Below are 12540 nucleotides of genomic sequence, written 5' to 3'. Positions count from 1 at the left end.
CCTGCTGCCTCCCACGGCCCCGCCATGCCCGGTGGGCTCCCAGCCTCACAGGCTGTGCCTGGCCGAGAGGAGCCCAGGCTGCCTGGAGGCTCCCCTTCCCCCGGACCGCCGAGGACCTCTCTGCAGGGCAGGGAGCGGGGCTGGGACACGGGACACCGGAGCGCCCGCCGGGGATCCCCCCGCCCGCCCCGCCGCGCCGGCTGAGGAGCGAGCGCTTCGCGCTGAGCCCTTCTGGACCCCGCCGCGGCCCGTAGGCGCCGCTGCCCCGGAAGCGGACGGGGCGCTGGGACATTCAAACGGAGCGGAGCGGCCTCGGCGCCGGTAAGCGCGACAGGGACGGGAACCAGGACGGCGACAGGGACGGGAACGGGGACCGGGCAGGCGAGGGGGGCCTGCGGAGCCCGGCCTAGCAGCGGTCAGCCCGGTGGCAGCGCCGCCGCAGCCGGGCCCCGCGGTTCGCTGTCCCGTTGCTGTCCGGTGGCTCCGGGCCCGGCAGGAGCGCGCTGGCGGCCCGGGCCGCGCTGCCGGGGGGCCGGGGGCGCCTGGCAGGAGAGGCGGCGGGCGAGGGTGCCCAGGGTGCGGCGTTCTGTGCTGCTGGAGCGTTGGCCGGGGAGTGGGACACCCCGGCGGGCGTGTGGTGCGGGGCAGCGGGGTCCCCAGAGCCAGCCGGGTGACAAAAACAGGGGCGGCTTTCACCGTGCGCCCGCCTCAGCGAGCGTCCTCCCTCTGCGCGGCCTTCGAGGCGTTTCACTCGTCGTTATCACCGTGCCCAGCAGGGCGGATATACCTGTACCCACCTCTGCCTTCCCTCCGCCCTCTGGGGAATATTTCAATTCCTGGTTGCCCGCAGAAGACTAATAATGAAACTGTAATGCGGAGGGGCTTGTGTCTTTCAGTGCTGCGGTTGCTGACTGCTGATGTGGTTAAAGTTGTAGAAAATACTGTGAAAACGAGCTGTGAATGTTTGTTCTTTACTGGTAAATAAGAATGGTAAATTCCAAATTCCTGTCTCCTGGAACCAAACCATTGTTTGGAGAGTAGTCTCACTGGCTTTTATAAATGTTATCTGCTTCTGTTGCCTTGGCAACAGGAGAAGGTGACGTTCAAAGAAAGCTGGTGTAGGCCTACCCGTGCGTGTTGGGTAATAGCTCGGTAGCAGGTCGGTCTATTAGAAGAGTTTAGCTATTGGCCAGCACCAATGGAAAATCTTAGGAACAAGAATCGCAAACCACATAAAGAATTTTTCCTATTTGTTCAGGGATTTTTAATTTTTGCTTTGCATTGTGAAGCCCGCTCACATCCGTGCCCAGTTACTGAAGTAAATCCCGGTGCAATGCGCCTCGTTTCTCCAAAAGGGCCGGAGCAGGCACGCCGAGGGGGAGCTGGCTCTGCAGCCCTTGGTCCCTGCTGGGTAATGCCCCCTTCCAGGCAGGGTGGCATGGAGGAGACTGCCTGGCTGCTTATCCTCTGTGCAACAACAGTGAAAGGGAGAAGAGGGCTGAGTAAGGGCAAAGAAAAATTCCAGGCGTGGTGGGAGTAGGGAAGTGAATATAAATTTCGCTTTTGCTGATGTCTGTATTCTCTCTTGCCAACATCCCTGTGCTTAGAGAAGGGAAGGGAGAGGTTAATGGGCAGCATCCTTATTTAAACTTAGAGTCCAGTGCCCCATGGTTCTGGGATAGCAGAGATGACAGTGAGCCCTGAAATTCTTCATGTTCCAGCTGGGGTGAAGTTCAGCTGTTCAGCTTCAACCTTGTCTTGAAGTGAAAAAGAGGCATTTTTATGAAAACACACAGAAGCCAGCAGTTACACTGGGCTCCATTATCGAGAAATTCTTACATTCTTCTTTGATTTTACATACAGCAAAAATCATTGCTATGTCCTGTCTATACCTGTAATTTACCTCAAAGTAGCTGAGCATAATTTAGTAGATTGTTTTGCTCCAAAAGCTTAAAAGCTAAAGCACCTGGAAAGGAATTGAAAGTTGCTTGATCTGCTTCAGTTTCATACTCGTGTAGCAAAGGTGGAGATGTGACACCATCTACAGAAACTGGTGCTGGATGGAGCTGCAGGCAGTGTGTCTCAGTCAGTAAGAATTAGGAGCTCCTGCAAGATAATTATTATTTTACTTCTGTTGCACTGGGAGGGAGTTCCTGGCTAAAAAGACAAGCTGAAATGGGTAGTCTTGGTATTTGAAGGAACTGTCCTGTGCAATGGAGAAGTGTCAGTCACTGTGGGAGGGAGGTGACAGGTAGTGTTTGCTTTTGACAGCAACAGTGAAGAGCTTCAGTAAGGATGCAGTTATTTTTGAGGACTCTGGGCTGGACATGACAAGATTTTGCTTCTGATAACCACCAAACTGATGCTTCTGGTCAGTCTGTCAGTTGCTGCTTTAATTTTCCTGGCTTTTTCAAAGGCAAGGAAGAGCAGATTAAAGGAATCCTGTCTATTTGGGGTGGGACAAAATCCCTCTTTATGTGGTGTGTGGGCAGGTATAGCTTATGGGCTGTGATCACTCATAGGTTATGGGCAGTGATTTGGTGCAGGGCAGATGTTGAGTACATTGTGAAACCCCTTCCCCACACTGGCGTGATTTACAAACCCAGAATTCCTTTCTGCAAAAATGTTATTCTTCTGTGTCGTTTGCTGTAATCAATAATTTGACACTTTGTTTCAGGAAAATAAACCTTTTTTCCTCTGTATCTGTTTACAACTCTCAGAAGTTTGGGCCTTTCACTGCACTATGGACCAGCTGGGGTCTGTGAGCAGTGCAGCTTCTGCCCAAGGTGCCAAGGAGGGACTGAGCAAGGCAGCTGCCTCCCAGAAGAGCGCCTACGCCAGGCTCCTGCAGAAGCACCACAGCGGCCGCTTCCAGTCCTACCTGAACCACATTGCACAGAAGATGCAGCTGGAAGAAGGCTTCTCCAGTGACCCCAGCTTGGATCTGGACCTGCCCCTGAGGAGAGGCCTGGTGAAGGATAATCCAGTCAGGAATGGGATAAACATGCACAGCTATTCACCAGTCAGAACATCTCACCTGGAACAGCCCCTGCCTGGGTTTGAGAACGATAAACCCCAAAGTGCTCTGAACAGGTGTTCTCTTAAAAAAAATGCCATTGTTAGTCCAGAGGGAGACTTGGAGGTGGAGGAAGACTATTATGTGTATCAGCGTGGAGCTGCATCTGGCCTGTTAAATGTGAGTGACAGCCTTGGTGGGAGAGCATCAAACAGCCTGAGACACCGAGGGGCTCTGCAGAAATCTTCTGGTTCTGATGAGAGGGAGGAGGAGGACATGTGGAGGAAGAAACATAAGAAACGAGGCAGATATCCTGCCAACACTGATATGGCAGCTGGACACTTGTTGACTGAACAGTTTGTTGAGGATGTGCTGGCAATGAATGCCAGAAAAAACAGTCACTTGTCTCCAGGTCAAACCCAAGGTGAGTTCACTCTGATGAATTGTTTGGTCCATTTGCTACAATTACTGTGGAATTGAATGCAGTGTGTTAGTCATGAATGAGTTAACAGGAGCCAGTCGTGCTCTGTCCAAGTTAGTCAGCCCTTGGTTACCTGTGGGTGGCTTTGTCCTGGTTTACAAGTAAGCCATGTGGCATGTGAAATGCCTTCATGTGGAGCCAGCTCGGTGCTGGCAGGGCCTAATTCCCTGGCCTAAACTCTGTGACTGTGGCTGTGCTGCTTCCAGGATCAGCTCAGGTCTAGAAGAGCCCAATTTCTGTGGTGTAGAGTCCAGATTAATAAGACCATTGGATCTGAGCTGACTCAGGGCACAGTCATGCTTTTCTTTGCATTGCTTCTTTGAATCTGGAGTGCTGGTTTGCTTTTGGTCCAGGTAAATCTAATACTCAGGGGCTAAGATGTCTGTATAATAGCCAATTCCTGATAGAGAGTGTTGACTCCAGGAAATTTTGCTGTTAGTAACAAAGAGACCACATTTTGCAGTACTTAAATGAATGTGCCTCTTAAATCATTTTTTTTGCCTTTAAGTAAGGCGAAAAGCCTACTTAGGGATAAATAAGTAAATTTTTTATTAAAAGAACCTCAGAACACAATATGAACAAGGAACCAAAACCAGACACTTTAAATTTCTTTTCTCAGTGTAATGGGTGAAAACTTTCTCTGAATGTTATTTATGCTGAAATACTTTGATAGCCTGATCTTAATGTGCTACTACTGAAGGAACTCATAAATGTCACCATGTTAAATTCTCTGTAATAAGAGAGATGGATTTCTCAGCTGGTTAAGATCAGCCTGAAGCCTATCACAACTCTTAAACTGAAAATGAAATAACTGTTTAGCTAAATCAGTCTTAAAAACTAAGCCCTAAGACTCAAGAGGGGCAAGTAATATGATTTTTCTGGGTTATTTTTGAGATTGTGGCAATACATAATGTGCTAAAGTTGGTAAACTTCCATGAGTGCTTGTGAGACTGATCACAGATAGAGATTTAATGCACATTATGGTAAAATTTGTTGATGAGCTTGCTATTTTTGGGAGACCTTTTTTTTTACATGGTTCATTGTAATACTATTTGTTGTGCTGGCCTGTCATAATAGACTTTACTTCCTTCAGCTTTTGAAGCGTAGGAAGAGCAGATGACAGATGAAGAGTCTCAAAGGCATACAGTTTATATCCAGAAAAATTACAGGTGCCTACATGGATAAAGTAAAAATAGCCTAGCTTTCAAAAGCAAACACCCCCAGTGACCTCCTGCTCTGGTTGGAAGTGGGGTTGCACAACCCCTTTAAAAACTGGTTGTTTGTTTAGTGTAAACACCTAAAGCAGAAAATGTTGACCCTTGTGTTTGACTTCCCAGGTGGAAAACTCACACTGTTGGAAAGATTATTGGAAAGTTATTTGCACAGCAGTGCCTCCTTTCCTCTTCTTCCCCTGCATGCCTCCCCAGCCACCCTCCTGTGTAGCTGCAACTGGTTACTCTCCAGAAAGCTTGCAGGGATGTGAAAACAGTTTCTTGGGGAGGAAAGAAATAGGAAAAAATAAATATGTCACTTGTTTCAGAGAAATGTCTTCTTTGCTGTTCAGTCTGAGTGTATTTTAGGACTCTTGTTTAAGTGAAATGAAGATTTTGCAGTAGGCAAGTGCTTAGGTATAAGAACTCACACATCACAGTATCAGATTAATATTTTCTCACTTCAAAGCTTGTATTTCTCTCTTGATGCTGATATAAGTCATATTATTTTGCATAGGCAGGTGTCTGGTTTGATCAGTTTAAATCAAGGCTTGTGAAGCTGTGATGGCAAGAATTGCTTCTGCCATGAGAGCTAGGCATATCATCTTTTCAGGAGTGACATTTCCTCACAAATTAGCTCTCTTCACACTGTTATAGGCTTTCCAAAAGGCCCTTTGAGCTAATCTCAAAGGCAAGCATCTCTCTTTATATAATTTCATTTCATTGTCCTCTTCTTAACAGCTCTTCAGCTCAGGCTTAGCTATGGTCGGGTTTACAATGACCCTAAAACTGGCAGAGCTAATAGTGAAGGTGGATATAGTGATCAGTGAAAACCCTTTGAGTGCCCTGGGGCAGGCTGTAGGCAGCAAGGGACTGGTCCCTGTGAGTGTCCCTTCAGTGGCAGAGCGATTGCTGTGGCCTTAGAGGAAAGCAGAGTGGTTTATGGAGCCCCAAGCAGGCATCTCTGAGCACAGGAGCTCAGTTCTGCTGACGTGTTCTGTCTGGAGTTCCATACAGAAACTGCTTTTCACGGAGGCTTTGCAGCTGAGAGAGCTGAGTGTGGACAGAACTTTGTTGTCCCTTGTGTGAAACGTGACATAGTCATGAGACTGCAGGTTGGATTCCCTGTGTGGCATCAGCACTCTTGGATTTGGGAAAGCAAAGCTGCAGATAGAGGAATCCCACAGTTGCTCCCTTCTGTGCAGTTTTAAGCTCTGTAAGGAGAATCACTGTAAAACCTTCTGCTCTCAGGTTTCTTCCCAAACAAAACCCATTAAACCAGAAGATAATCCTAAAGTATCACTTTAAATTGTGATGCTTAGAGTTTTTAATCTAATACAATTTTCCTCCTGGTGTTTTCCCTTAAATCTCCAATGCTCTAGATTCTTTGGGTGCTAAAATTTGGTTTAAACTTCCTTAACAGAAAATTATCAAGTCCCTTGGGTTGTTTTCTGGCTTTGATCAAAGGCTCTTAGCGCTTTTCCACTTCAATCCATAGTTAGTAATCAAAATCTTCTTTCAGACTAAGTGAAATTGTTGTTGTAAAAGGGCTTAAAACCTCCTTTTTCTTGAGGACAGATGTGCTGACTCTTTCTGCAGCATCTGTCTGTCACGTGCTGGGAATTGAGATTTGCATGGCTGCTATGTGGAACTTCAATATTTGTGATGTTTTGCTTTCTCAATAAGTAGGTTACAACGAGTGCTATGTTTTATTTGGAACACTAAGATTTCAGTTGCGTTTTGAGGACATGCACTTGTTAGCCTTTTTTTTTGAGGGAGAATTGCTGTTTGATAGCACATTCCCAGGTGGAAAGCCTAGAAATCAGACATCTTCAGGAAAGGACTGTCCTCCAAATGTGGAGTACCATCTCCCAGCCACGCTTGATTTCAGAGGATCTTGGGAGCTGGAGTACCTGGGAATGAGGTGGCTTTGTTGATGTTGAAATTTGGGTGGGGCAGGATGCTGGTCAAGGCTGACTGCTCTGAAGTAGGTTCAGATTTTGCAGGGCTGGATATGTCTCAGTCTGTATGTGCAGACAGCTTCCTTGGGAAGAACACTGTCAGCTTCCCTAGGTATCCTGCTGAGGCTCCTCTCACTAAAAACTTCAGGTTTATGATGTGATGGAGGTATCTTGCCCATCTGTTAGGGTCAGCATGCCCCCTGAGTGGAAGCAGACAATTCCTGGGTAACAACATGAAACAGTGGAAGATTTCCACAGCCCTTTCTGATTTATCATGTGTTTGACACTTGGCATTTATTTGCCCAGCCTGTGGTACTTAACCAACTTGGGCAGCTTCCACGAAGGAGTGGTGCTGGCAAGCAGGCTGGTGTTTAGCATCAGAGTTTTAAAAACAATTGTTGCTGTTGGATGGTGGTGTTGTGCTTGTGGCTGCAATCCTGATATTTAAAAGGTTCAGGATAGGTAAAGGAAATATCCTGGATTGGCTTTCCCTTGTGTTTGATGGGCACAGTGCTCAAGAATATAAGCCTTAATAAGATGGCAAAAGCTCAGGTATTTTGTCTTCCCATGGTATGCTGCAGTATAATTGTGTGTTTGCCTTTGTTTCTCTGGGGGGACTTTGGAGGAAGAACCACAGCTTCTCCTTTTCCTTTCTTGTAATGCTAATTTGGGATAATCATACTTTTTAGCGGCTGAGTCTTCCAATTCTTGTGTGGTGAAGTTCAGGTCTCAAGAATGCTGTTATCTCCCTATCTGGCACCAGTAAACATGAGCCAGCAATCTCCTAAAGGCCACGGGAATCGGCTCAATAAATGGAGAATGTTGGTTGCTGTGGAAATCTTTAAAATGTAGCTAATCTTGCCAGGTTCAATGTAACGTTCCTTAGATGACGTTAATCATAGTAATAAGATATGTGAGAGAAGGGAAAACTGGATTTACTGTATGGCCCCATCTGAGAAATGAAAAATATGAAAAATACATGAAAAATAGAATGCTCCTTTCTCTAATGGTTCAGCAACGTCATCACAAACATAAATTTATCTTGCTTTTGATAGGAAAAAATGTTGCATTCCTGAATCTTGTGCAACTAATGTTTTTTGGCAAACATCAGCTATAGTATGTGAGTTAATATCTGATGTATCCTCTCTTGGGGAGATGAGATCTTGCCCTTGCAGGGACTGTGTTTTTTATATGTGATCTAATAACTGTCTTCTGTGCCCTTTACCAGAGCCCTAAGCACACCATGCTGCAGAAGGAGCCCTTGCATTTGGCAGCAAAGCTCTCACCTCTGTGAATGAAAGAGCTTCCTTCACCTACTTAGTGCTTAGGTGAAAATGTTCCTCAGTGGAAATACATGTTGCTGCTGTTAACCTGTTATTTTTTTTAACTTTTTTTTTCTACTCACTAGCCCCCATTATGTGGTGCAGGTAACTATGCCTGTCAGTGTGGTGTTGGTCCTAGGAAAATAATAGGCTCATGGAAGAATTGAATTGATTTTTAATTCATTTTACATCATTTCATTCTTGTCATCAATTTATTTAACAAAGGTCCTGTTGAACTCTTCAGTGTCAGTTTCTTATGAGATTAGGGTTTTGATGCCAAAGGTGTGAAAATGGATGTTAGTGTGTGAACTTAATTAAATCACAGCGCATGTGCAATGGTTTAAAACCTGTTTAGTCAAACTAAATTAATTAATTAAACACAGCAATAATTTTAGAATTGTTACCAACAGGTGTGTCTGGTTCTTGCAGTGTCATGTCCTGACCCTGTGCTGTTTTAATACGTCTGTCAGTCATCAGGAAGAAAATATGCTGTAGGATTGAAAAGGGTTTTTTTGATGACTTGCAGAGTATTGAATAATGCGGGTAGTTACTGGCAGCCATCTGGATCACTTGGTGGACTGGGAGCAAGCAAAACAAAATCCATTTATTGGATTGCCAGCACAGAGTCATGATAGCAGTGTGAGGAACTCAGTGTGAGAAGCAACAGCTTGGAAAAAAGTTTTGAGCTCTTGGTGGATTAATCAGCTGAACGTCCTCCTCCTGTGAAATGTGGCCAAAAGGGTAATGAATGAGCATGGGAATTGGAAGATGGAGTATGGACTCTGTGTGACTTTGGCACGGCAGCAGCAGCTTCTGGAGTGTTATATCCTGTGGTGATGCCCTCAGTTTGAGGCGGATGGTGATGAATTGATGAATACTCAGAGGACAGCCATAGGGAAGATGAAAACGCTGGGATTGTGAGTGATTGGAGAAACCCTGCTTTAGTTATCACAGAGATGCTTGGGGGAGGGGAGTTTTCAGTAAATTGCCTACATGGGGAACAGATGTTCAATAATAGGCTGCTCAGTTGAGCAGATTATGATATAATGCATTTGAGGCTAAACAAATCCAGGCTTGAAATAACAGCACAATTTAACAGTGAGGGTGAATGACCATTGGAACAGTTTTACCAAGGCTTGTGGTGTGTGAGCTGTCACCAGCACGTTTAGAAGCCCTGATAACAATTTCCACCCCTGAAAAATGCTGTCATTCAAACAGTTAATTTGTAAAAGCCCTCTGTCCTCAGCTGTCCATGAGGTCACTCAGGCCATGCACCCCGGTCAGGTCTGGCCTGTTATTCAGGTAATGTCCAAGTGTCTCCTTCACCATGGATATCCAGGGAGGTTGGCCGGGTTCTTTGCAGCTGAATTCACAGGCTCTTGTGGTTCCTCTCTAGCCTGTGGCTGCTGTGGATTTTCTCTGCTGCCTTCCTGTCCAACTCTACTCCTAGCTTTCCTGTCCCAAATGCTGTTGCCCATCTTTTGCCCTCCCATCCCAATCCCCTGCTCACCGTCACCATGAAATGCTGTGAGCTGCATATCCCAAACTCCCTCTTGTGGGGAAAGCCAAGCTAGAGAATTGAGACTTGGCTGGGGCAGGGTGGAAAACAAAATGTTGTGATCTATTGCATAAAATAATGTCTTCTGTGACAAAAAAAAAAAAAAAAAAAAAAATTCCAGGGTGCTGAAGGAAAATGTCAACACTAGCAGCTGCAGCCCACAGATGTATGTATGGGGCATGTCCTGCCTTGGAGAATATTCCAGCCTCTCTGCAAATAAAAGCCAGCGGCCAAAATGTGGTTTTGTTCAGTTTGTATGTTTTTAGGCATTTTCCCCCACACTGCTAGGGATTGTGATTTATGTACCTACTGCACTGAATGTATAGTATGGGGAGTGGTTCATCAGCAGAAGAACACATTCAGCAGCAGCTTGGGTTACCTCAGGATATGTAGGAATCTGAAGGCAGTTCTTTGATTTCTTCAGCTGTTAATGTCTTCTACTATGTTAGCACCTACTGTCAGGTATTTTGCTTTTCAAAGCCTCTTAGCTTCTTCTGATCTTTGAGCAACTTGCTTCTCTCAAACTACTGAAGCCTAGAAAAATCAAAGACAGAACTTCCACAATATTGTGTTTTTAAAGTGTTTTCCTTGAAGTCTTGAAGAAGCCTTTTCACAGTGTAGTTGCTGGATAAAACAAAGAGCAAAAGGCATTGTGGAATATGTTTAGGGAAGATGGAAGGACGAGGGGGATGGAAGCAGCCCTGACCCACATCCCAAGGCAGGAGTGGAAGCCTGGAGGAGTGCAGTCATCAGGCGGAGTAGGTAGCGAGGAGGTCAGGAGCAGGGTGGAGCAGGTTCACAGAGAGTCCTGAAAACCAAAAGAGATGTACCCCCTCCCTGACAACACCACTGCGCTGCTGCACGCAGCTGGAGCACAGTAACTATTTTGATAAACTTTTAGTCTATTGCTACTAAATGAGTTTCGTCACCAGCCCTTCGTTCAGAGCCTGGAATGGTATCCTTGGCTCCTGCGCTCCTGTAGTACTCCTGCAACACAAACCCTGCTGAGGAATTGAATAAAACTGCAATTACTGTCAGAGTTACTGAAGTCAAAAGCCTGCAAGCATGAGGATGCTTGGAAGTGTTTTGGAAGTGGAAGCATGGTGTCGTGAGCACATGATCTTGGCGATCAGGAGCAGTTTCCACAGCATTGTTTTCAGCAGCAGAAAGAATCCATTGTGCATTTTTCTTCATTTCAGTTTTTCAAAGCCTGGGCCCTTTCTGAAAGCCAAAGTCAGCAAGACTATTTTCCCTAGTTCCATATTGAAATCTGGGGACATGCAGCACAGGAGTTTTTAATAAGTATGTGCAGCTTAAAGCAAAAGAGCAGTGGCAACATGTGCCTTCCACCATATGGATCCTTTCTACCTCATTTTCGTGAATCTGGAAATGAGCATCTCTCTCTACTTCTGACTTTCCTTAATATCCATGGACATGCCACTTTTTTGCTACCTTCATTCCTAAGTCAGAGTATTTCTTCCTCAGTATTTCATTGTAAGAATGTTGGATGTCTGAATCTTTTATGATCAGCTGCAGTGGCACAGTCACTTCCAAAGGCAACTCATGGTCCTGAGAACTCCCTCACAAACCATGACAGCCTGTGTTTCCCCACCTGGAGTCACTGGCTGGGGGATATGCTACCTGTGGCCAACTTGTTTCCCATATTGTGAGGATTCCCTTTGTTCTTTTGTGGTTGGATGTTCAACTCTTCTGTGCAGATTTTGGCAGACTTTCTGCCAAAGCTCTTTGGAGACTCACCTTCTCCAAAGAGGCAGGGTGAGAGAGCTCTCTGGGTTTGTTCCTGGATGGCTGCACCCATGGCTCGCAGTGTGCTGGTGCACAAACACAGCCATGCCCATAGACAGCCTGCTGGCTGGCTCAGGCAGAGCTGTGTTATGTTGTAGAGAGTTGTTGGTAACCAGTTGGGCTTTTCCAGTCCTTTGAATTACTCCTGAACTCATTTTAGAGCTGTGTGGACAGGCCTTCACTTAACATGTCTTCTCATTTTATTTTGATTTGTCTTCACGGTGGAAAGTTACATTTAGATTTATGCTGTGGCTGGACCCTGGTGGCCTATCATAATGGGTCAATTAGTGAGGCTGGGGGGCCTGGGAGCTACTTCTGACAGCTGGATTTCAAGACAGCATCCACTCAGTTCAGGACATTTGCATAGAATTTGCATTTTGGCTGAGCCCGTGCATGTAAATGTAGGTTTGCATTGTCTCTCTTCTTTGAATGACTGTTTAATTAACTTTAAACTTAATTATGCAATCTGCCATCTGTCTAAATCCCTACAGTGCTGTTATATTACCATTCTTTTCGAGTTCCACCAAGATAGTCCCTTCCCGGAAGTTTTCCCTCCTTTTCAATTATTAAGATAATTTCAAATTGTTCACTTCCTTGGCTGCTTTTGAGGAGGACTCACAGCAATGTTGTAGGAACTCTTAGCTTTAACAATGATCAAGCTGCAGCTGATTGTGGTCTGGCTTGGACCAAGCAGAGGAATGTGCTGCAGAACCTCCAGTTTAAGATTCTTTGAATTTACATTTCATGAGAGAAGAAGGATCTTCTTTAGTTGCTTGTGATAAGGAGAACGCACTCTCAGATTTTCTCTTGGACTCCAGATTGAGCATCTGAAATATTGCCTACCATGTTTATCTCCTGCAGGTCTCTGTTGCAATGAAACATCACTGAACTGATAACATATCCAAGTCTTGCCTTTCCACTCCTACATCCCTAATGAATTCTTTCCTATGACATCCTCATTTGTCTCTATTGCTTTGTCTTTAATCTTGAGCCATCTACTTTATTTAAGCTCTTGGCTTCAGTAGCCTGTAAAATTCATGGAAATGGTTCTGTTCCAAGGCTGTCCAAGAACTCTGAACTCTTTTACTTCATATTTAGAAAAATGTGGAAGCTTGACTGTTCTAACATAGGTTGAAACAGAGCTGTGCTTTCAGTGAATGTGGTGGATGGGGTTTGGTCCTGTAT

At 45.5% G+C, this 12540-nt stretch overlaps 1 protein-coding gene across 3 annotated transcripts in view; it reads left to right on the top strand.

Moving 5' to 3' along the window:
* The first annotated feature begins 272 nt into the window (after positions 1-272).
* DIS3L2 (DIS3 like 3'-5' exoribonuclease 2) overlaps positions 273-12540 on the top strand; it is a 180860-nt gene continuing 168592 nt past the window's right edge. Inside the window, exons 1-2 of one of the 3 annotated variants that reach the window (XM_041405987.1) lie at positions 273-321; positions 2721-3440. In XM_041405987.1, coding sequence (XP_041261921.1) covers positions 2744-3440 — 697 coding nt within the window. In that variant the 5' untranslated portion in view covers positions 273-321; positions 2721-2743. Of the gene's footprint in view, positions 322-2677; positions 3441-12540 lie in introns of those variants that run through there. The other 2 variants (XM_041405988.1, XM_041405989.1) reach the window with 2 other exon arrangements.

This window comes from Onychostruthus taczanowskii, unplaced genomic scaffold, assembly GCF_017590055.1.
Source record: "Onychostruthus taczanowskii isolate IOZ18803 unplaced genomic scaffold, ASM1759005v1 scaffold24, whole genome shotgun sequence".
Lineage (NCBI taxonomy): Eukaryota > Metazoa > Chordata > Aves > Passeriformes > Passeridae > Onychostruthus > Onychostruthus taczanowskii.
This window is presented reverse-complemented; position numbering and strand designations above follow the sequence as displayed.